Source organism: Microtus ochrogaster, linkage group LG4 (assembly GCF_000317375.1).
Source record: "Microtus ochrogaster isolate Prairie Vole_2 linkage group LG4, MicOch1.0, whole genome shotgun sequence".
Taxonomy (NCBI): Eukaryota; Metazoa; Chordata; class Mammalia; order Rodentia; family Cricetidae; genus Microtus; species Microtus ochrogaster.
The window spans coordinates 56722265-56743204 of record NC_022030.1 but is presented as its reverse complement, the minus strand read 5'-3'; the positions used below and the strand labels follow the sequence as shown (position 1 = coordinate 56743204).

Below are 20940 nucleotides of genomic sequence, written 5' to 3'. Positions count from 1 at the left end.
AGTTTCCAAGAGAAATTCCAAACTCGTGGCCTAGTCCCTTTCTTGCCTGGAAAAAAAAAATGTTATATAAAGACACAGCTTGGCCGGGCTATGGTGGCGCACGCCTTTAATCCCAGCACTCGGGAGGCAGAGGCAGGCGGATCTCTGTGAGTTTGAGACCAGCCTGGTCTACAGAGCTAGTTCCAGGACAGGCTCCAAAGCCACAGAGAAACCCTGTCTCGAAAAACCAAAAAAAAAAAAAAAAGACACAGCTTCCTGGGGAAGTTAAAGCTAGGGAGCTTTTACAGAGGGTTCATGACACAGATATGCAGATTTGAGCTCCTTCCCCCAGCCAGCTTTTGTCATTTCAGCAGCCTGTTTCTCCCATCACCAAGAACTGTTCCACGAAAATTTGCTTGGTTCCGTAGAACTGACTGGAGACTCAGCCTGAGATGCAAAGGAAGTGGACACTTTGACCAAAGCCACCACCTTACAGTGAAGAGAGCCACAGCTACACAGGTTCTCAATGCCAAACATAACACTTTATTACATTTCTAGTTGTGTCCCTTTGGGATATATTCAGAATCAAATACTGGACAGAACGGCTCTCATTATGTCCTTGGGCTAGTAAGGTTCCCACCTCACCTAATAAGCTAACTGGCTTCTGTCTCCACCGTGGTCAGTACCAGCTGGAGGCTCTTGGATTCTACAGAAAGTGGTAGCTGGCTTGGAGAGGGGGTTCTAGTCTAAAATCCCCCAGCAGGAGTTCAGAACAGACTGAGCCGGTGTTAGAAAGGACTGTCACTAGGTACCAGAGTGGGCTTTAGTGTTTCTCAGACCAGAGAGGGAACCCAAGGCATTTTCCATATCCCCACCCGTCTCTTCTCCTAGACTCCTTCCAACCACTCAGGATCCTACAAAGCACCTCACTTGCTAACCTTCACCTCCCACCGTCTTCTGAGTGTCTGAGCAGAGTGCCAGCCAGGTAGATGCTGTTCTCAGCCCCCATACTGAATAAACTTTGCTCACTGTCTTCCCCTAACCCAGATAAATAATCTATACATGTTACTGGAGGACGGGGTTGGAGCAGGGAAACTGCAGGGCACAGATCTCCCCTAGCTGCCAGAGCTAAGAGACACCAAGCCTAAAGAGTTCAGACGGAGTAAGTGGCCCATGAGTAATGGAGCTGGGGCAAAGCATCTGGCTGTATTGGATCCAGGAGGGGAACAGCTCCAGCTCCCTAGCCTAGAACCATGTGGCCAAGGTGGGATGTGAGCCTCTTCACCTTGAAGCTCCTGTGTTCACAGGCTCCCCACTCTCCCCACCACACACTGAAAGTTTGGTGTATGCTCATTGTGGGTCAAGGGGAGGAGATACAACTTCAGTCTGGTCCTTATTGAGTCCACCAAGGACAAGAGTTGCAGTAACTCCAGAACCCTTGGTTCTCACATAATACAGCCAGAGGCCCTCCCATCCCCAGGACAGAGGGGAAACTGGGCAGATTACTTGAGGGGAGAAGGGACCTGGGCCCAGCCCAATAGGAAAGGGTGAGTCCCAGGCCAGTGAAGGGGATAGCTCTCAGTCTCGACTCCCCACCAGCTGGAGCACGAAAGTGAAGATGTAGACTATATCAGTGTAGATCTGCAGGGCACCTGTGATGTAGTCCTCTGGGCTGATGGTGTGCTTCCGGTTCCCCAGGACCAGCTGTGTATCGTAAGCCAGGAACTGCAGGGAAATGCGACATGAGTGCTCAGGACCCTGGTCAGCAGAATGTCCTAGAGCTGAGCTGTCCATCCTGCTTGCTGAGGGACTCACTAAGAAGTTGTGTGACACAGCCTCTGCCCTTGAGCGGCTCACTTCTCTCTAAGAAGGCTGACACACAGGCGTTACACAGCAGGGAGTGTGAACAAAAGACAACAGGGATGCCAGGAACTTCTAAAAGCTCTAAATAGGAAAGAACAATTGTCCAGGGCCCTGCCCCACCTTCCAAGCTGCCTAAATTCCATCTCTACCCTTCCAGCTTCCCCTCCCAGAACAAGGACCAAACTTACCAGAGTGAAGCAGATGGCCCCCAGAGCGGCATAGACCATGTGGAGCCAGTAAATCTGTGAAATAGCACAGCACAGGCATTAGGAAGCCAAGCTAAGCACAACAGAAGCAGGCCCTCAAGACCCAGCTGACCCTGGAACTCCAGCAGCTGAGCAGGGAGATCAGGGAAGCTACCTCTCCAGGGTCTCCTACCCTGCCTCTAGATCCTGGGAGAAACTGAGAATGTGATTTATTTGCCAGAGAGAGCAGAGGCTGTGCCACGATATCCATATAAAACCAGTCAGGGCACCTTTCAGCTAGTCTGAGTACAGGAGTGTTTGAAAACATGGCAGCTGAGTAGAGCGAGCTCAGGAGGGGCAGGATCAGCAAAGCAGCTCACCGGCTCCTGCAATACACTTTAGGGACAGTTTACAGAGGCCCCTCAGCAAACTTGAGTTGCCTGCCACCCTGCTCAATACCACTGCCAAATGCCTGTGCATAGGCCAGGAACAGCCACTGTGGGGCAGGTAGCATTCCCATCCTGACCCTTCCCCTTCAGCCCCATGCACTCCGTTTGACTGACTGGAAGCAGAGAAGGTATTAGAACCAGTGATCCCAAAGCCCCTTACATCCAGGCCTGACTTGGTCCTTTAGCTTTGCATCGCAGAACCTGGTCTCAGCTAACCTGCCATTTCCTGTAGAATTCAGTGGTGCTATCTAGGGCCCCAAGGGCTGTGGCTTACCATCTACCTGAGAGAAAAACCCAAAAGGATGGTATTGTGTTGATGCTGGCACTAGCCAATGGAGGGGCGTGGGAACCAGAGCCCACCCCTGCACTACAGGAAGTCTGCTGGCTGGGTTCACTGCCTGCCCTCATGGCAGGACACTCACATATTTGAATGACAGCACAATGCTAGTGACAATCCCAGTGACCATCAGCACGATCCCCAGGACACAGAAGAGGCCTGTACACGAGGTGAAGTCCACCTAGAAGAAAGGGGGGAGGAGGACCTGTCAGATGACTGCCATCCTCAGCATCCAAGTTGGGGAGTCAGCACTGCTCCTGGGGCAGGGCAGTGACATGCTGAGGACATATACAGGAGACAGCTTGCCAGGTCAGACATGAGAACTCAGCATTAGACTAGGGAAACCCCTGACCCACAAGCCCACAAGGTTCTGGGCCCTCCCAGGTCTGCCCAAGTGCCAAACCCAAAGGTGTGTGTGTGTGTGTGTGTGTGTGTGTGTGTGTGTGTGAAGGATGAAGGGCAGGGTGGCCAGGGAAGGACCTTCTCCATCCTCACCTTAGTCTGGAAGCAGAAGATGGTGACAGAAATGGATACCACAGCAGTGATGATCATCGCTATGATGACAGCTTTGGTTTGGTACATACTGGGGAGAGGAAAGAGTTGAAATGGCGCAGAATTATAAGCCATGAATGTAGAGTCCCTAAGTCTGGGACTGTGCCCACAGTCCATCCAACCCGTCACAAGACTCCCTTCCCAAGAGTATGGAGGAATGTCTGAACATACCTGGAAATGGTGCCTGTCATAAAGCCCAAAGCCAGAGTCTGAGGGAAGGAGAGAAACAAGGCCAAGAGTTAGAAGGGCAAGTGTCAGGCTCTGAGGTCCAGCCCCAATACTGGCCACTATGGCCCTGCCAGAGCCGGGGGTAGATGTGGCTGTGCTGGAAAGAACAGCCACAAAGGAAAACAAGGACAGGGCTGGGTAAGGGGAATAGACAACCAGGGACATCTTTCCATAAGGTGCTCCCAACTCCTCTCTGAAAGAGGCCTCCCCTCCCCTTCTAGACTCACAAAGAGGGTCAGCAGGATGATGTTCCATGGGAACCGGCGCCTAGAGAGAGAGAAGAGACACCCTGGTTAACCTGCCTTGAGCCCATCAATCTTTCCCTTAGGGAGAGTACCAAGTGTTCACACAGGCTAACCTGGGACAGACCCCCTGTGGAGCCAGCGAAGCCTGGACTAGTTAGAGCTCATAGGCGCGGCCTCTGTGACCGGAACAGTTCCTCAGCCTCTGCACCTCGAGTTCTTCCTGACAGAAGAACTTCCCCTTTTGTATTTTACTACGTGGGTGTGTACACACATGCATCACAGGACACATGTGGAGGAGTCACTTCTTTGTCACATGTGGGTCTTGAGCCTCGATCTCTGCTCTTCAGGCATGGTGGAAAGTACCTTTACCTACTGAGCCATTTGCCTCCTCCCTTTTTGTCTTCCTTGTTTGTTAAATGCTCGAAATGCTGTGTATTTTTTTTTTGGTTTTTTTTTTTTTGGTTTTTTCGAGACCGGGTTTCTCTGTGGCTTTGGAGCCTGTCCTGGAACTAGCTCTGTAGACCAGGCTGGTCTCGAATGCTGTGTATCTTGTATGTATGATTCTTACATCTCTTGTGAGGACGATAGCTAGGTAGGTGTCACGCACTGCACTAACGGTGACCACTTCCTCCTCGTACCCAGGTCTCTTGCCACTGCATGAACCCTTTTCCTCTCAAGATACTCTACACCTGTCCCAAACTCTGCCTCCTCTTGTCTGGGTCCCCAGCACTCACCTGGGTCCCTGGCAGCAGGCAAGGGTCAGGTAGGTGACGAAGAAGACAGCACTGGGGGAAGAGATGGGACATAGCTCTAGGCCAAGCTGCCCCCGGCCTGCTTCTAGCCCTCTGTGGGCAGCTCTCAGCAGCCTAGGCTTCTTGACAAACTTTCTTTGTAGAAAGTAAGGGCAAGATTCTCAGCCAGGGCATCAAGAAGCCTGGAACAGGGTTTGGACCAGAAGGAAGTGTAGGGTGATCATAGACACTGGGTAAGAGAGCCTATACCATGAAACCCACATGTCACCACCACACATGGCTCTGGCCCTGTTCTAGCATTCTGTGATGTTACTCCTCTTCAGGTGACCCCCCCAACCCCTGCCGCCTGGACACTGGCACCAGCTTCTGGGAAGGCCTCTCCTAGGGCATATTAACCCTTGCCCTGAACAGAGCTGGTCAGCCTCCTGCCCCCACCCCCCTCTCAGCAGCAACACCATCACCGTGCACTCACTAGGACACGTAGTACACAGCCACATTCTTCCTCACGAACGCACTGACTGGTTCCCTGTGAAACAGGACACCAAGAGGAAGTCATACCATGGATTGTCTGCCTCCAGCTGAGAGCCATCCCTCCATGGACAGCCTAGCAGGTAACCCAGGCTGGGAAAAGGAGAGACTCACACAAAGGTGAAGATAGCAATGATGGCCACCGTGATGAGCAGCTGAACGGAAATGATGGAGTAGACCTAGAGCAGACAACCAGGGATATAACTCACATCTCATACTGGCCTCTCCCTGGAGGATAGTTAGTGCCAAGGCTCCTGCCCCCACCCACCAACCCACCCCTGTAGGGTAGGATCTTTTCTTAGAAGTTTGGGGGGCTGGAGAGATGGCTCAGTGGTTAAGAGCACACTGGTTGCTCTTCCAAAGGTCCTGAGTTCAATTCCCAGCAACCACATGGTGGCTCACAACCATCTGTAATGAGGTCTGGTGCCCTCTTCTGGCCTGCAGGCATACACACAGACAGAACAATGTATATATAAAAAGTAAATAAATAAATATTAAAAAAAAAGTTTGGAAGGCTCTGGCTGGGGAGAGGGCTCAGTGGTTAAGAGCATGTATTGCTCATGAATCTGAGTTCAGTTCCCAGCAACCACATCAGGCAGCTCACAACTACCTGTACCTCTAGCTCCAGAGGATCTGATGCTCTCTTCTGGACTCCTTGGATACTACGCACACACACATACAAACACATATACACCTTAATTAAAAATAAAATCTCTCTTGAAAAGATAAAAGAATAACTTTAATTTGGAAGACTCCACTTTTTGAGCCCTCAAAGATTCTTCCCTGACTGCACACTGGCCTCTCCAGCTGTTTCTTGGCCCCTTTCCTCCTATCCAACATCTAGCTAGCTTTGCCGGCTCCGGTACTGAGAGTGGTTCTCTGTTAAAGGGCTGAAAGAAGGGATGTGTGGTGGCTTAGAGACAGCATGCTCATTCAGTTCCCAGCTGCTTGCTGTCTTAGGGAACAGTGGGCAGAGAGGGGAGAGCAGAATACAAGTAGACTTCCCCGGGTGGACTCCAGCATCCCAAAGGGGATCATAAAGAGGGGGATCCTCTCTGAGGAGGGTATAGAACTACAAGGAGGCAGGTAACTAAGGTGTTTATGTGGAATCTGTGCCTGTGCCTAGTCCCCCCCGCCCAAGCTCCAGCCCCATCTCACCTTTCGGATGAAGTTATGTCGGACTTTCCGGTCATCCCATTCTCCATGGCCAAAGTTGTCACTTGTTGCTCTCTCCTCCCCACCGTAGTCATGGCCTGGGACCAGACACAGATCATGTCAAACCAACTGGGGACCTAGGACAGGTGGCCTCCATCTCAAAGAACTCCTGATCCTGTCTCAAACAAAGGCTCAGGTACCTCTGTTCAGAAGACACATTTGTAACTCACAGATACCTTTATCAAGCTAGAGTTCTCTGGGCACCCTCAGAGTAACCCCAGCTGGCCTTAGGTGAGGAAGAGCTGTCCTGTCAGCAGGCATCTGCTGCAGGCTCTGGGGGCGGGAAAGTGGCATCACCGTCTAGGGAAGCAGCTGGCATCTAGGGAGTAGAACTGGATGGCAGAGCAGTAGCCTTGGGGCAGAGGGCCAGAGAAAAGGAGGGAGACGTACACAGACAGTGGGCACAGGAGTCAAGGTCTTGGTCTGTAGCAGGTCCACAGTGTACATAGTACATGCAACTGTCCCCTGTATGTGATATCTTAAGGTCTGCCTCAGAACAAGTGTCCAGTAGGAGCTGGCCACACACTGGCTCTGGGACACTGAGGCTACTGCAAGCCACCAACATTCCATGGATGCCTCTTTGGGAACTGCTTCCAAAATCTACCCAGAATGAGGTGGGGTACCGCTCATAGGCAGAATACATGCTTAGCCTGTAATGATCTGGAGTTCAATCTCCCATACCAAAAAGAAATGCAAAATCCACCCCCCACCCCGAAAAGAGGCTTACTATAGTCTAACCTCACCTTCACTGACCAACCATGACATTTTGGCTGTTGACAAAAATCAGACTGTATATAAAGGATGGAGATTCAGCCCTAGGATATTAAAAAAAAGTGCTTAGGGTTCCTAAGGAAGACGTGGTACCCACACACAGTGGCAACAGCCTTGTTGAGAAACAGAAGTGGTTCCTTAAGCAACCACCTAGAAGCCATTAATTCACCCAGCTATCTTCCCGGGGGTAAGTTCTGGTATATGTCCTATGGCCTCGGTGTCCTTACTAAATACGTAGGTCAGCAAGTGGCTGGAGGGAAGAACAGGAGGCCAAGGGGAAGGTGGGACAGGCAGAGGAAAGGGGTACCAAAGGGGATGGTAGGAGGAAGGGAATGTAAGGGCTCCTTGGGCCCCAAGTTCATCTTGTCCCATCCACACCCAGCTACCCTCCAGGACTCACCGTAGTTCATGGGCATTGGATGGATGGGAGGCATCGGCTGTGGGTAGCCAGCAGGGTGACCGTAACCAGGTTGGGGGTAGGCGGGGTAGGCAGGGTATCCACCTGGCAGGACAGATGGCTGCCCATAGCCCCCAGGAGGTGGAGGGCCAGGGTACAGGGGGTTGCGGTCCTCATAGGGAGGCGGGGCAGTGGGATTGGACATGGCCACTCAAGGGCTGAGGGGAAACCCCAGCTTCTGGGACCTGCAATAGGAAACAAGCAAGCAGTCATGAGTTGTTGGTCACTCCCTCCACCCTTGCTCCCTTACAGGCTGTGTCTCTAGGTCACACATGCCACTCACTGCCCACAGGCCATCCCCCCACTGGGCCAGCCCCTGGCTTTTATACTCTCACAGCGGCCTTTATCCTGGAAGGGCCTCCCCCGCTTCCCTGCCCTGCTTGTTCCCCGGCCACAGTGAAGTAGGAGTGGGGATTAGTCAGACACCCAGCGTCACTGCTGAGCATCAGAACCACAGATGAGAACGGCCCCATGGGGGAACTCCCTGTTCTCCTTTAAGGAAATCTTGCCGCGGTGGCTTGACAGCAGAACCAGGGAAGAAGCTGAATGGGCCCTGGCAGAGCTTCCTGGTGAGTCACAGTGCTGGCCAGCTGGGACCCTCTGGAGGGGTCAGCCCAGCCCCCACAGCAGCTGGCTGGGGCAGCAGGCTAGAGTGCCAGACACGGGGTGGAGCCAGGCTAGAAGCTGAGCAGGAAAGAGGAGGAAAACAAGCCTGCCACTGTGCCAGAACTGCCAGGCCCCGAAGGAGGGCGGGGCAGGCAGAAGACAGGACTTTCAGGTTCCCGCCACAGAGTCCTGTGGCAGCCTGCGCCTGCTGCTCCCTTCACTGCCCTGGTCTGGAGTAGACAGACCTGGAAAGACCCTGGAAAGGGTGTCGCTGGGCTCTTCCCTGCAGCAGTGACAGGGTCAAGAAGAGCCATCTGAGCAGGGAGTGCTCTGACAGGAGACTTCCAGTCAGGGAGCAGGGCACTCCAGATGCTATGCTTACTTCAGGTGAAGTGTCCCACTGTATGGATGCACAGTTTAGGAGCACACCCTGAAAGGACACTCTGAGGTCTTGGTAATGTCCTGTGTTATGCTGCTACTCTTTAGGCCTTCTCGGTCACGTTCTTCACAGCCTGTGGGGCCTCTGAGATGGGAGAGATGAGGACACAGACAAGCTAAGGACGAGCTGTCCTTATTTCCGTCATCGAGCCACCCGTTCCTGTGTGTACCCCATGAGAGAGTCACCCCTGCCTTATAGGGAAGACCTCCAAAGCTCTGAGGGTGCTGCTGGAAGCGCAGCAGTCCCGGCTTCTCCTTTCAGGGCACCCAGATAGAGGGCCCTCACTTCATCTCTCAGGACAACAGGAGTTATTCACAAGGGAACATGGTCAGTATCGAGTAACAGGCCAGGTCTCCGAGCTGGTCACACTGGGGAAAGCTGTTCTTCATCTCCCCAGAGCCAGAATGTGTAAGGCAGAGAGAAGAAAGCCCTTCTTGACAGTATGAGGAGGGAGGCAGGCATTGAGCAGGGCAGAGCCCTGGGGTAATGGCTGCCAGGAGTGAAGAGTGAATTTAGGACCCAGCCATTGGTTTGGAGAGGTCTGAGGCTATGGAAGGACAGAATAATCACAAACAAGATAAAAGAAGCAGGGTCTTTCCTGTCCCATCCTCTGGAGCAAAGGGCTACTTCCCCTAACCGCTCCTCCCTCCCCTTCCAGGGTCCCCTTCTGACTCCACAGAAAGTATGGCATCCTAGTGGAAGGAAGAGGACAAAGAGATGTGTCTGTCATTTCATTCTGGCCTCATCTCAATAACCCTGGTCTATCTGACATCCACCATTGGGGTGGTGCTGCAGGCCGATGGCTACACGGCCCCAAGAGGCACTGCCATGAAAGACCCTGTCGTCAGCGTCCCATCAGTGCCACCAAGCCATATGTCACAATGACCTGGCCCTTCACAAGGTATATGTGAAATGGGGTGGTTCAGTGAGCTCCAAGACAGCTCCAGGAGCCCTGTCTGTGACCTTGGGAAACAGACTCTACAGGGCTTGCCCTTTGCTCAGCAGACAGCTGCCCCCCACTTCCCAGAGCAAGGGGCTGCAGTGATCTGGGGGTGAAGTGTGACTCACTGCCTGGGACAGGACTCCAGGGTCTACTAGAGTAGCTCAGCTGCTGACTCATGGTCTCCCTCCTGCCCTCCCTGGCCCAGCCCTGTGTGCTTGTGGTCAGAGGAATTTGCCAGTGAACCTGGCTGATCTGAGTATAATTAATTGTCTGAGTCCTTAGCTACCTGCCCCTTTGACCCAGAGATGTTGCTATGCATCATTATCCTCACCTGGAAAATGGGTTCAACACCTGTGCGGGTGTCTCCCAAGGAACTGTAAAAATGAACTCTCAGAACAATGCCCAGCAAAGGTCCTTCTGGCTTTTTCAGCTGCAACCTCACTAAAGTAGCCCAGCAGGTGAGCATTACAAATAAAGACTCTGAGGCTTAGGAGAGTAAAGAGGGCTGGCCAGGATACCCCCAAGTCCAACTCTGGTGCCCTTCTGAGTCCCTTATTTGGAGAGTCTGTCTATCCCGACCTCTCAGCAGCAGTGACAACAGAAGGCTTACACAGAAATGGATACCCAGCCGTTCACCTTCCCCACAGTGGGCTCCAATCTCAGTCATCAACACAAGGGAGGAGACTCAAAACGTCAGAATCTAGGACACCCATCCACTTAAGACAAGCTGATCCTAGGCCACAACACAATCCTGGCCATCTGACCTTGGGTGCAGGAGAGTCAACCCTTTGTGTTGGTACCAGCCAGGAAGTTGCCAGTCTTTGCCACACTCACCAGAGTCATGGCAAGGACAACACCTGTCAGATCAGCAAGAACCTCTGACACCCAGAACCCCCAACTTGGTTTCTATGCAGGCCCCAGCTCCTGCCCGGCCTCCATGAGGAGCCTGCCACCCTAGGGAAGTGGCCAGCCACTGTCCTCGCCAAACTGAGGCATGGGGACTAGAAAACAACAAAAGGTGGGATGACAAGGACAGAAGAGCCGAGGAGACCGGAAGCTAAGAACTCAGGTCTTCTGAGCTCATACAGGGACCGTGAGCATTCGCCTAAGTTAGGCACCCAGCTTCTCTATGAGCAAATGCCAGCTTGTGATCCAAGTGTCCAGACTTTGTCCCATCCTGGCAGCTCTGTGTCTCAGCTTGTATCTCTCACAGGTAATCCATCCTATCTCAGGAAAGTACCAGAGCTTCTCCCTGACTCAGTCATGGTGGCCGCAGGAGTGTGTATTGGGCCCCAACAGCAGGATTTGTTGGTGGCCAAGGTTTTCAATGTAGAATCTGGGGACGCTGTTCCCTGCTAGCCCCCGGGTTGTGTCAGGGGCCAACTCTGTACCTGGCCTACTGAGGTCAGATTCTGGCTCTGGCTCTCCTGGGCCATATGAAATGTTAGGACTCTGGAATCTGTAGAAAGAAGGCTGAGCTACTGGGGTTACAGCACAGAGTGTGTGTTGGAGGGAAGGGCAGAGAAGAGCAGCTGACTGGTCCAGGCAGCGTGCCCTCCTGAACGCCAGGAACTCATGCCCAGACCAGAATGGAAAGAATTGCTCAGCGAGCATCTCAGGAAGCCCCACCCCCACCCCAGGTCTCCTCTCCATGCCTAGCTTCTTCTCTCCTTCTCCCCAAGAGAACACCTCCCACCCCAACATAGAGCCACGGGGACACAGAAGAAAAGGAAGTGACCAAGAGCATCTAAACCAGCCATCGGGCTGGATTACGGGGGGGGGGCCCAGAATCAATTTCATACTCTTAGGGTACCCTGGCCTAGGGACTAAGACGTGAAGTAGAGGGGTCCAAACATTGAAGTGTCAGCTGGAACCAGGAAATTTAAGCACTCCAGCCCATGACAAGCCCTCTTGGCCAAGAATTTGGAACTTCTAAGGCCAGGTATGGATGGGGCTTCTTGCCTTTTAATTCTAGCAGAGGCAGGCTGGTTTCTGTGAGTTCCAGGCCAACCAGGAAATGTTAGTGAGTCGCTATCTTAGGGGGAAAAAAAAGTACTTTAGAACTTCCCTTTAGCTTGACCCAGCAGGAAAGCCACAGGAGCCAGAACAAGCCACCCTTCCCCAACTCCCTCCTGACTTTCTGTTCACACTGCCCAACCCTGACTTCCCTCCCAGGCTCCAGGCCACTCCCTAGGTCCCACCTCTAGAATTCCTCTGTCTGAGTCCTGGAAAGTGAGGGAAGGTCCAGTCCTGTGGCTCTTTGCCACCCTCATCTTAAGTCATAGGCGTGTAATCTCAGAGATCCCAGCGGCGTCACCAGTCAGAGTGGCCTGGGTACACAGATAAGGAAAGGGGCCAGGCGAAGTGGCTCGGCACTGGGGAAACCGAGGCAGGCAAATCCCTGAATTCAAGGTCTGGTCTACAGAGGGAGTACCACGACAGTTAAGAGATATGTAGTGAGAAACAAAACAAAAAGGGGGAAGTCATTAACAGGGCTGCTGCCATTTCTGACACAGTAGCCCTACCTACCCCATTTGTGTCTCTCCTGTCTCCAGGTTGGGGGGGGGGGGGTAAGCAGAAGAACAGGACTATTAAACAGACCACAATGGAAAATCACAGAGGGATGGGGAAGGAAAAGAACCACCTAAGAGTGGTAAGGTCAGTAGTTACTAAGCAACTAAGCAGAATGCATCTAAGGTACCTCTTGATGCTCACAAGAGATCACTCTGCCAGCCAGATAGTGGTGCGCACACCTTTAATCCCAGCACTCGGGAGGCAGAGACAGGTGGATCTCTGAGTTCGGGGCCAGCCTGGTGTACAAAAGCTAGTTCCAGGACAGGCTCCAAAGCTACAGAGAAACCCAGTCTCGAACCCTATCTCACTCCCCAAAAAATCACTCTGCCAATAAAAAAAAAATGCTAAATTTGCAAGCCAGGAATAGTGGCACACACCTGTAATGCCCACTCAGGAATCTAAAGCGGGATTGTTTCAAGTTCAAAGCCAGCCTGAGCTACACAGCAAGACCCTATCTCAAAAAAAAAAAAAAAAAAGTGAAATTTGCAGGGTGGGAGAAGTGGTGTTAGAATCTAAAGGCCCAAGAAAGCCAAACGACAGAGATGACCTGAGCTTCTTGTTTGATTTGGGGTGCTTTTACAACTGCTGGGAAAGACATCTGAGGCGCTCTCACCTGGTGGGGACGCACAGGGCTGAGGGTGAGGTAGTGAAGATCGGCAGAACCAGTGGCTATGGATTCCTTTTCCCACCTGTGCCTAAGTCTCCATGCTAGGAGCAGGGCTAGCACCGACTCCAGTACATGATTTGGGTAGGTCACTTCCCACTTCCAGACTCCATTTTTTTTAAAGATTTATTTATTTATTATGTATACAACATTCTGCCTCCATGCATGCCCACATGCTAGAAGAGGGCGCCAGATCTCATTACAAATGGTTGTGAGCTACCATGTGGTTGCTGGGAATTGAACTCACGACCTCTAGAAGAGCAGTCAGTGCTCTTAACCACTGAGCCATCTCTCCAGCCCCTCCAGACTCCATTTTTACATCTTAGATGGGTATTATCCTGGGCTGAAAAATCAAAACCCACTTCAGTCCTGCCAGTTAAATTCTGTATTAACAGGCTAACAGAGCAGGAAGCTTCAGGGCACAATGGCATACCCCCGCCCCAGGAATCTACATACTGGATGCCCCTAGATGGGTGAGACCCGTACATTAACTCACTCTCTCCTAAATTGCACCCATAAGGCCCTCACTCTTCACAACCTGTGTGATGCTGATCCAGGCCACCTGTTTATGACACAGAGCCCCAACCCTAAGAAAAACCTGTCTCCCTCTCCCATCTCTTAAACCCCTATGCTCCCACCAGCCCGCTCCTGAGAACTGCACTAAGAACGAGGCAGGTCTAAGCAGATCAGCAGGCACAGGCACCTGCCGCCCAGCCTGACAACCACGTAGTGAGAGGGCCAAGTCCTGCAGGTCCTCCCCACAGGCAAGCACTCACTTCCACACACAAATAAGCATGCACAGTTTCTAGAAAGAACCACACATGAGCAGGGGCAGAGTAGTGTACACCTGTAATCCTAGCACTAAGATCCCAAGTTCAAAACTAGGGCCACAGGAAGTGAGGGTAGGGGGACCAGTTCTCAAGGAATCAGCTGAGTGCTAGGCTAGGGTCCTCTGGAGGGTCGTCCCCGCCCTTAGTTCCCGCTGCTCCTGGAACCTCCCTGGAGGGAATGTCTAGCCAGCACAGGACCAGGAAAGGAGTATCCCCACACGTCACCCCGTGTCACAGACGTGCACCGGTCACTCTTCATAAGGAAGCCTCGCCTTCCTCCCTAACTGACGCATTAAATCCACAAGTAGAGACCTGTGAACTTCTGCATCTTGCTCCTACTTCAAAACCAGTCCCCACAGCTCAGGCTAGGGCTGGAAGGGTCTTAGCATCCCCAAGAGAACCGAAGGTGGGCACTCTAAAGATAATGTATGCACCTCACTGTGGCTGGTTGAGACAAGGTCTCACTCTGGAGCCCAGAGCCCGGCTAGTGGCCCTCCTTCTGCGTTAGTCATCTAAGCGCTATGAGCTGCGGTGCCTCAGTGCTGTTACTGTTGTTTTGTGAAGCAGGGTCTTCCCCTGTAGCTTCAGCTGGTCTCGAGCCCACCACTCTTTCTTCCATCCCTGGCACAAATGGCACACTACACTCCCGGTGCTTCTGCTTTCTTAGCCTCGCCCCGCCCCCACGAGAGGTCTTGGGGTTGGAGGTGCTGTGCTGAAGATGGCTTCTAGCTGAGCCAAAGTACCTATTACCCTAGCCCATGACATGCGCTTCTCCGAGTGCTTGTCAACTAACCTGTCATTACCTCTCTGATCTGCCCAGTTTTACAACTGCGGGCCTGAAGTCAGACAGGAAATCAGGGCCCTTGAAGCATTGGTCTCACTTCCTTAGAAACTGTGAACCAAGACCAGGTCGCCATGACTGGAGAGGTGAGGAGAACAGCGCGAGGCAAGGAAGCACTGTGCCTCTCATGGCAGACACTGCAGCCCAAAGAAGCAGCTGGCTTGCCCGGCAGGCCACCACTGGCCAGGCCAAAGGCACCGGCTTTGAAACCAAAGCTCAGCACTGAGATAAATATTTCAGAGTTCCAGAGAACCAGACACCTAACAGGCCTTCCATGACAGCTCTCCCCACTTAGCCTGTGTTGACCCCCAGCCTCGTGGATACCATGCACAGGCCACAGTGGAATGACAGGGAAAGCCTTCCTTCCCTCTCTCTTGCTCTGGCTCACTCCCAGGACTTCCCCAACCCAATTTTCCAATTTCCCTCTTTTGCTTTTACTCAGACCTAAAGAGGTCATAAGAATCAGGCATAACAGCTTTCACTTGTACTACTCCAGTACTCAAGAATCTGAGGCAGGAGTATTGCAACAAGTTCAAGGCTACACTGGACTGAGTGAAACACACACACACACAAAGCTCATGAGTGTCAAAGTACTTCCTGGGTGGCTCCTGAGCCACAGAACAAGAGAGCAGAGGCTGGGAGGTAGGGCATGTTTGGGTAGGGATGAACTCATCTCTAGATCTAAGGTTGGGCCCACTGGCTTCCACTCTAATCACTGTGCTAGGGCTCCCTCCTCCCACTCCCAACTGAGATCCTCCTCACTTGGCGGTGCCAGGATCAGAAACAGCTCCAGATGGGTGCCAGGCCCCGGGCTGGCTTCCGCCCTCCCTCTTCCCAGCTGAGGGCCATGATAGCCCCCATCTCATTCGCAACACAGCCACTCTGGGGCCCCCCGGAGTGGGGGACACGCCCTGCGACAGACAGGCCTCTCAGCCACTGAGGGGCACCCTGCAAGACCCTGGTCAGCACTCGGCTGCGCACCGCACGCGGCTGCGCCGTACGTTCGGGCCATATGTCCCCCAGGCGCACAGGGAAAGCGAACTCGCAATGACAGAACGAAAAGAACCCACTCTGGCTCGGGCTCACGACCGGAGCGGGCGGGCCGGCCGCGAGTGCCAGAAAAGTTTGGGCGCCCAGAAGTAGCGTCGCCCCAGTCCGCTTCCAGTCCCCGCCGGTCCCAGGTCCCCACCTCTGCCGGCCGCAGTCCCCTGACTTGCCTTCGCTGTTCGGAACCGTGAGATCCGCCTGGGCCCCGGAGACTGCGAGGACTGGGCTGAGCCTGGCGGCACTGGGACTCCGTGCCCCGCCCCGCCTCCCTCGGCCGCCCAGTGGGGAGGAGCCGCCCTACCCAGAGGCCGAGGGTGCCCGGGGGTCCACCCCGACTCCAGCCGCCAGCCAGGTGTGGGTGGTTCCCATTTACTGGAAACGACGCCGGCTCGCGGCTGTGGACGAAACCTAAACTCACTGGAAGAAAATAACTTCTTTCTACCAATTTCAGACCCCACCCCAGGCGGAAGAGCGAGTTAAGCCTCGTCGCCAGAGTCTGTGTACCAGCGCGGAGCGCTAGGGGCTTTAGAGCGAGTCTTGTCTTTAAAAAGTATTGGTTTTTTTTTTTTTTGTTTTGTTTTGATTTGTTTTGTTTTTAATTCTGGGGGAAAGGGCGAGCTAGCTAAGTACCTCAGGCTGGCCTCCAGCGCTTTGTCACCCTGCCTCAGCCTGGGTGTTGCAATTACTCACCCTGATTTCACTTAGTGTGTGTGGTTTTGTTTGTGTTTTTTGTTTTATTTTTTGTCACTAACTGGTACTTCAGCACAACTTTAGGGCCAGGGGCATAGCTGACAAGGGTTTCATCCCCAGCATGGCAAAAAACAAACAACAAAGAACAGTTTCTCAGGGCGATGGAGGCGCAAGACTTTAATCCCAGCACTCGGTTGGCAGTGACAGGCAGATTTCTGTGAGTTCAAGGCCAGCCTGGTCTACAGAGTGAGTTCCAGGACTGGCTCCATAACTACTGGGAAAATCTGTCTTGAAAAACTCAAAACAAAACAAAAATAGTTTCAGTGGTGCATAATATTGTATCACACAGCTGTGCTATGTTTACAACAATTTCAGCCTACACGAGCATTTTTGGTCATAGAAAATCGGTAATAATTGTCTGACAATTATGTGCTTTTAAGCTAAATTCCTTTTCAGGTTTGAAACTTTAAATACACAAATAGACATGAGACTCAAAAGTTCTGCTTGGAATCAGCCATGCGTCACTGACAGAGATGCGTTAGGTTAGGGAGTTTCGTTATTGCGCAATCCTCACGAGGTATTTACACTAGCAGATCACTGTGTCACTGGGAATAAAAATAATCTTACTTCAGTTTAGGATGCAAGAAGCCCTGGGTTCCACCCCACCTCTGCATAAACAGTGTGGAGTAGGGTAAGCCTGTAATATCAGATATTTTGGGAATGTCAACACTAAAATAACTGTTATCTCAAAGGGGTTAAGAGGAGCCAAATATGTGACCATGGTCAAGGAACACAGATTTAGGAATCAAAATTCCGTGTAGGCTTGGAATGCAATCTGTAGAACTCATATAGACCCGCCTGCATCTGCCTCTTGAGTGCTGGGAATAACAGTGTATTACACAAAACTTGATGGAGTCTTTATACTGGTAGAACACAAAAAAGTCCCAAATGCATTGTGGGAAAAAGTAAGTAGGCAGTTATGGCAAAATGTAGACACCTCAGCTGTCTATAGGCCTCCGAGCCTATCTGAGGACACTCAGCCTTTGAGTTGGTAGGAAGGTTTATTGTTAGATCAAACACAGATAACAAGGGATGGGCTACTTAGGGGGCTGAAGATAAAACCAGAGAAATTGTAATTAGGCTCTGGGCTGGCAGCGGGCCAGCCTCTATGCGGTCTTGAAGTTCTCGTCAGTTAATCAGCCTGCTCAAAGGTCTGGTGAAGGCGGAACTTCTTTCTAGGAACTGTCGTTCTGGAGAAGGGAAATTATCTCAGCCGCACAGCAAGTCCGAGGCCAGCCTGGGCTATAAAGTCCCCTCGCCTTAAAAAAACAATGATTTTTCTGGGTCCACACCATATATCCAGTCCCTGTTAGACCTCATTCTGTGTGCACTTGAGAAAGGGGTGAGTCGTTTTGTTTTGTTTCTCTTGGTTTTTTGAGACATGGTTTCTCTTTGTAACAGCTGTGACTGTCCTAGAACTCACTTTGTAGACCAGGCTAGCCTCGAACTCCCAGAGATCCATCTGCCTCGGCCTCCCGAGTGCTGGAATAAAGGTGTGCGCCTCCACTGCCGGGTTAAGGGTATGAAGTCTTAATCCCACAGGGTAGTTACATTTTGATTGCTAGGTTGGGGATTTAGCTCCTCCGTTCCACCCCTACCTTATCACTCACGAAAAAAACGCAACAGAAACCAGGCTGAGTGGCGTGGCACGCGTCCAAAATCCCTGCACTCCAGAAGGCAGTATTTGACCTTGAGGTCAGTCCAGACCTCAAGGTGAGACACGGTCTGAAGGGAAAACAAAACAAAACGGGGTGTGTGTGTGTGTGTGTGTGTGCAAGATGGCTCTGTGGGTAGTAAAGGCACTTGCCACCAAGCCTGACTACCTGAAATCAGTCCTCTGAACCCATTTATAGGAAGGAGAACAGACTGCAAGTTGGCCTCTGGCAACAAAGCAGTTAATTAATGTGATTTGAAGAGGGTTTCAAGTTCAGTTAGCCAGGTTGTGGTGATGTACACCTTTAATTCCAAGCATTCAGGACCAAGTACTGGGCCAGTCAGAGCTATGCAGTGAGACCCAATCTCAACAAAAGAAAACAAAACCAAACCATTCAGTAGCTTTCCTTTCCAGGAGCAGCTACCTGGATTTGTGTGGTTCCAAAGTCCACTTCCTGCTAGCACAAAGGCCGCTGGGTAGGAGAGCACCTCTGTTTAAAGTGCTTATCTCGTGCTAATAGCTGCTCATTAACTCACCTCTAAGTGTTTTTCACAGCTTGTTGACACTTTCCCCTTTTGATTTTCTTTGTTTTGTTTTTTGGTTTTTTTTTTTTTTTTTTTTTTTCCCTGAGACAGGACCTCACTGTATAACTCTGGCTGTCCTGGAACTGTCTGCAGACCAGGCTGGCCTCAAACTCACAGAGATCCGCCTGCCTCTGCCTCTCAAGTGCTGGGTTAAAGGTGCACACCACCACCGTCTGAATCAACTGTCTTTAAATTGCTTTTCATTACATCTATTTGTGTGTATTGTGCATGTGTGTGGGTGACTGCTCGCCACCTGCCACCTCCACTGGCTTCCAGGATTCACGGTCCTCCTGCCTCCCAAGTGCTGAGTGCTGATTACAGGCAGGTATGTGCCACCGCCTCAGACTCACGGACAAGGATTACAGTGAAAAAGCACAGCTAGTCACCAGGTGAGGTAGAGAGAGGCTGAACCCCAGGAGTAGTTCCTGAGCCCAGCACTAGGCAGCTCTACTCAATGATAGTATCTCCCACACACCCCACCCTTGCCCAGAGCAACATTTAGGCAAGAACATGTAGAACAGTGGAATAGGCTAGGCCAGGCTGCAGAGCCTCTAGTCCCAAGGACCTGTCTCCACCTCCCCAGCACTGGGGTTAAACCCAGACCCTCGTGCTTGCATAGCAAACACTGTACCAGCTGTGCCGTCTTCCCACCGCTGGAGTCAACTTTAAAAACCCATGGGAGGGTTTTTTTTTCCTGCACAGAGCTGAGTTTAGATCAGCAGCTCCCATGAAAGTCAGCTGTGGTGCTGCATGCCTGTAAACCCATGGCTGGTTATGTATGTGGAGATGGGCCAAAACAATGAAACCGGTCTCCAAAAAGGTGTGTGTGTCTGTCTGTCTGGGGGGGGGGGCGGGTAGCAGAGGAAGACACTGGACATCAACCCAGAGGTAAGTACACCCCACCCCAACACACACATGCATACGCTACACACAATAAAATGCATTTAACGAACACACACCACTCACACATGCAGTATGCATATTATTTGTATAGCGAGGTATAATTTGGATGGAAATTATATATAGGAAATTATATAGGAGGACTGGTCTAGTTCCACTGACAACCCCGATCTTTCAGTGTACCCCAAGTTCCCATCACCCGTAGACCTCTTTTTAGGAAGTCTCCTCTCCTAAAAAGAACTTACCAGAAAAAGCACAGTTCTTTTGCTTAGTTTTGGTCTTTCTTTGCTATAGATCCTACATGAGTTTTGCAGCCTGCAAGGTTTGGCAGGCAGTCTGTGTGTGTGTGTGTGTGTGTGTGTGTGTGTGTGTGTGTGTATGCCTCCGCTGCATAAGGAAACTAGTGGGGCTTTTGCTGTGCTCTGGGGCAAGGCTGCAGGGCTGCAGGCTTTGAAAAAGCTAGACTCTAGGTTAAAATCCATTGTTAGAGAACTAGGTAGGTGACCCACATCTGTGACCCGAGCAGACAGAGGCAGAAAAGTCCAGGAGTTCAAGGTCACCCTATACTTACGAAGCCAGTTCAAGCTAGACTAGGCTACCTATCAAACTATCTCAAAACAAAATGATAAAATCAAAACAAACAAACAGACAAAACTCAAAATAACAAATAATTTCATTTTGTGTAAGTATGCCATTGTCCCAGGCAACATTTTGGAATACTTACCCTAAAAATAGTATTTATTATTTATCTGAAATTGCAGCTCACCCCGAGTCTGGCATTTCTCTGGCAACCCTACAATCCTACTGGAACAGAAAGTCAGGAAGGGGCGGGGAGTGAAAGATAGCAGGCTGAACGTTATTTCCTGAAAGGGGGAAGCCAAAAGGTCACTGGGAGGAGGAGGGTCCACAGCTTTCTCTGCGACTCTGCCCCCTCCAGTCTGGCTTCAGGCTCCAAAATTCCTTCCACAGCTTTGTAGTTACCTAGGCAGCTTCCATTGAGTTTACCACCCCTGTAAGAGTTTTGATATTTATGTCTACTTCCTCAAAGAAGATGCTTTGTAGTTATCGGATGGGGAAAACCTTCCACTTTCTCCCCAACTGGAGACAAATTTCACTTCTCTTCCCTGCTTGGCCCCGCCCCATCACCTGAGTGGTGGAAAATGCCCCGCAGCTCTTAGGTGGGTTGGGGAGGGCTACAAGCCTGAATGGGGTGGGGGGGAGAAATGGGGGCGGAGGGGACGCTGAGGGACTGCCTCCTACAAATTAGCCTTGTGTTTTACTTCACACACAAAAATACCTTTGATCCTGGCAGAAGCAGATCTCTGAGTTTGAGGCCAACTTGGTCTACAAAGCAAGTTCTAGGACAGCCAGGGCTGCACAGAGAAACCCTGTGGAGGGAGGTAAGGAAAAAGAAAAATATGTTTATTGAGCAATTATATGCTCCAGGCATTGTTTCTGGGTTTGGACATCAGGTGGCAATTAGGTGAAAATGTGTATCCTAGCAGGGAAACAACTGAGCTTTGCTGGGTGGGGTGGTACACGCGGGG

General features: G+C 51.6%; 2 protein-coding genes across 3 annotated transcripts in view; one reads left to right on the top strand and one right to left on the bottom strand.

Annotated features, from left to right (window-relative positions):
* Pnkd (PNKD, MBL domain containing) overlaps window positions 1-20940 on the top strand; it is a 68942-nt gene that overhangs the window by 2909 nt on the left and 45093 nt on the right. The window lies entirely within an intron of this gene.
* Tmbim1 (transmembrane BAX inhibitor motif containing 1) lies at window positions 503-15918 on the bottom strand. 2 transcript variants are annotated; one of them, XM_026786347.1, is made up of 12 exons: window positions 15648-15918; window positions 7505-7746; window positions 6277-6371; window positions 5233-5297; window positions 5063-5116; window positions 4573-4623; window positions 3821-3860; window positions 3537-3574; window positions 3309-3396; window positions 2899-2994; window positions 2031-2084; window positions 503-1704 (listed from the first exon to the last, which is right to left on the bottom strand). In XM_026786347.1, exons 2-12 carry the CDS (start codon window positions 7704-7706, stop codon window positions 1558-1560), a joined length of 930 nt encoding a protein of 309 aa, XP_026642148.1. In that variant the 5' UTR covers window positions 7707-7746; window positions 15648-15918; the 3' UTR covers window positions 503-1557. The 2 variants fall into 2 exon arrangements, with proteins under 2 accessions (XP_026642148.1, XP_005361703.1); XM_005361646.3 differs by having other exon boundaries at window positions 15676-15917.

Excerpts from the sequence above, each read along its gene's own strand:
- Tmbim1 (XM_026786347.1), bottom strand. The coding sequence starts at position 7,706 with ATGTCCAATCCCACTGCCCCGCCTCCCTATGAGGACCGCAACCCCCTG. Across the intron at positions 6,372-7,504 it reads TCCAATGCCCATGAACTACG|GCCATGACTACGGTGGGGAG; the intron begins GTGAGTCCTGGA and ends GTCTGGTCCCAG. Across the intron at positions 3,397-3,536 it reads ATGACAGGCACCATTTCCAG|TATGTACCAAACCAAAGCTG; the intron begins GTATGTTCAGAC and ends TCCTCTCCCCAG.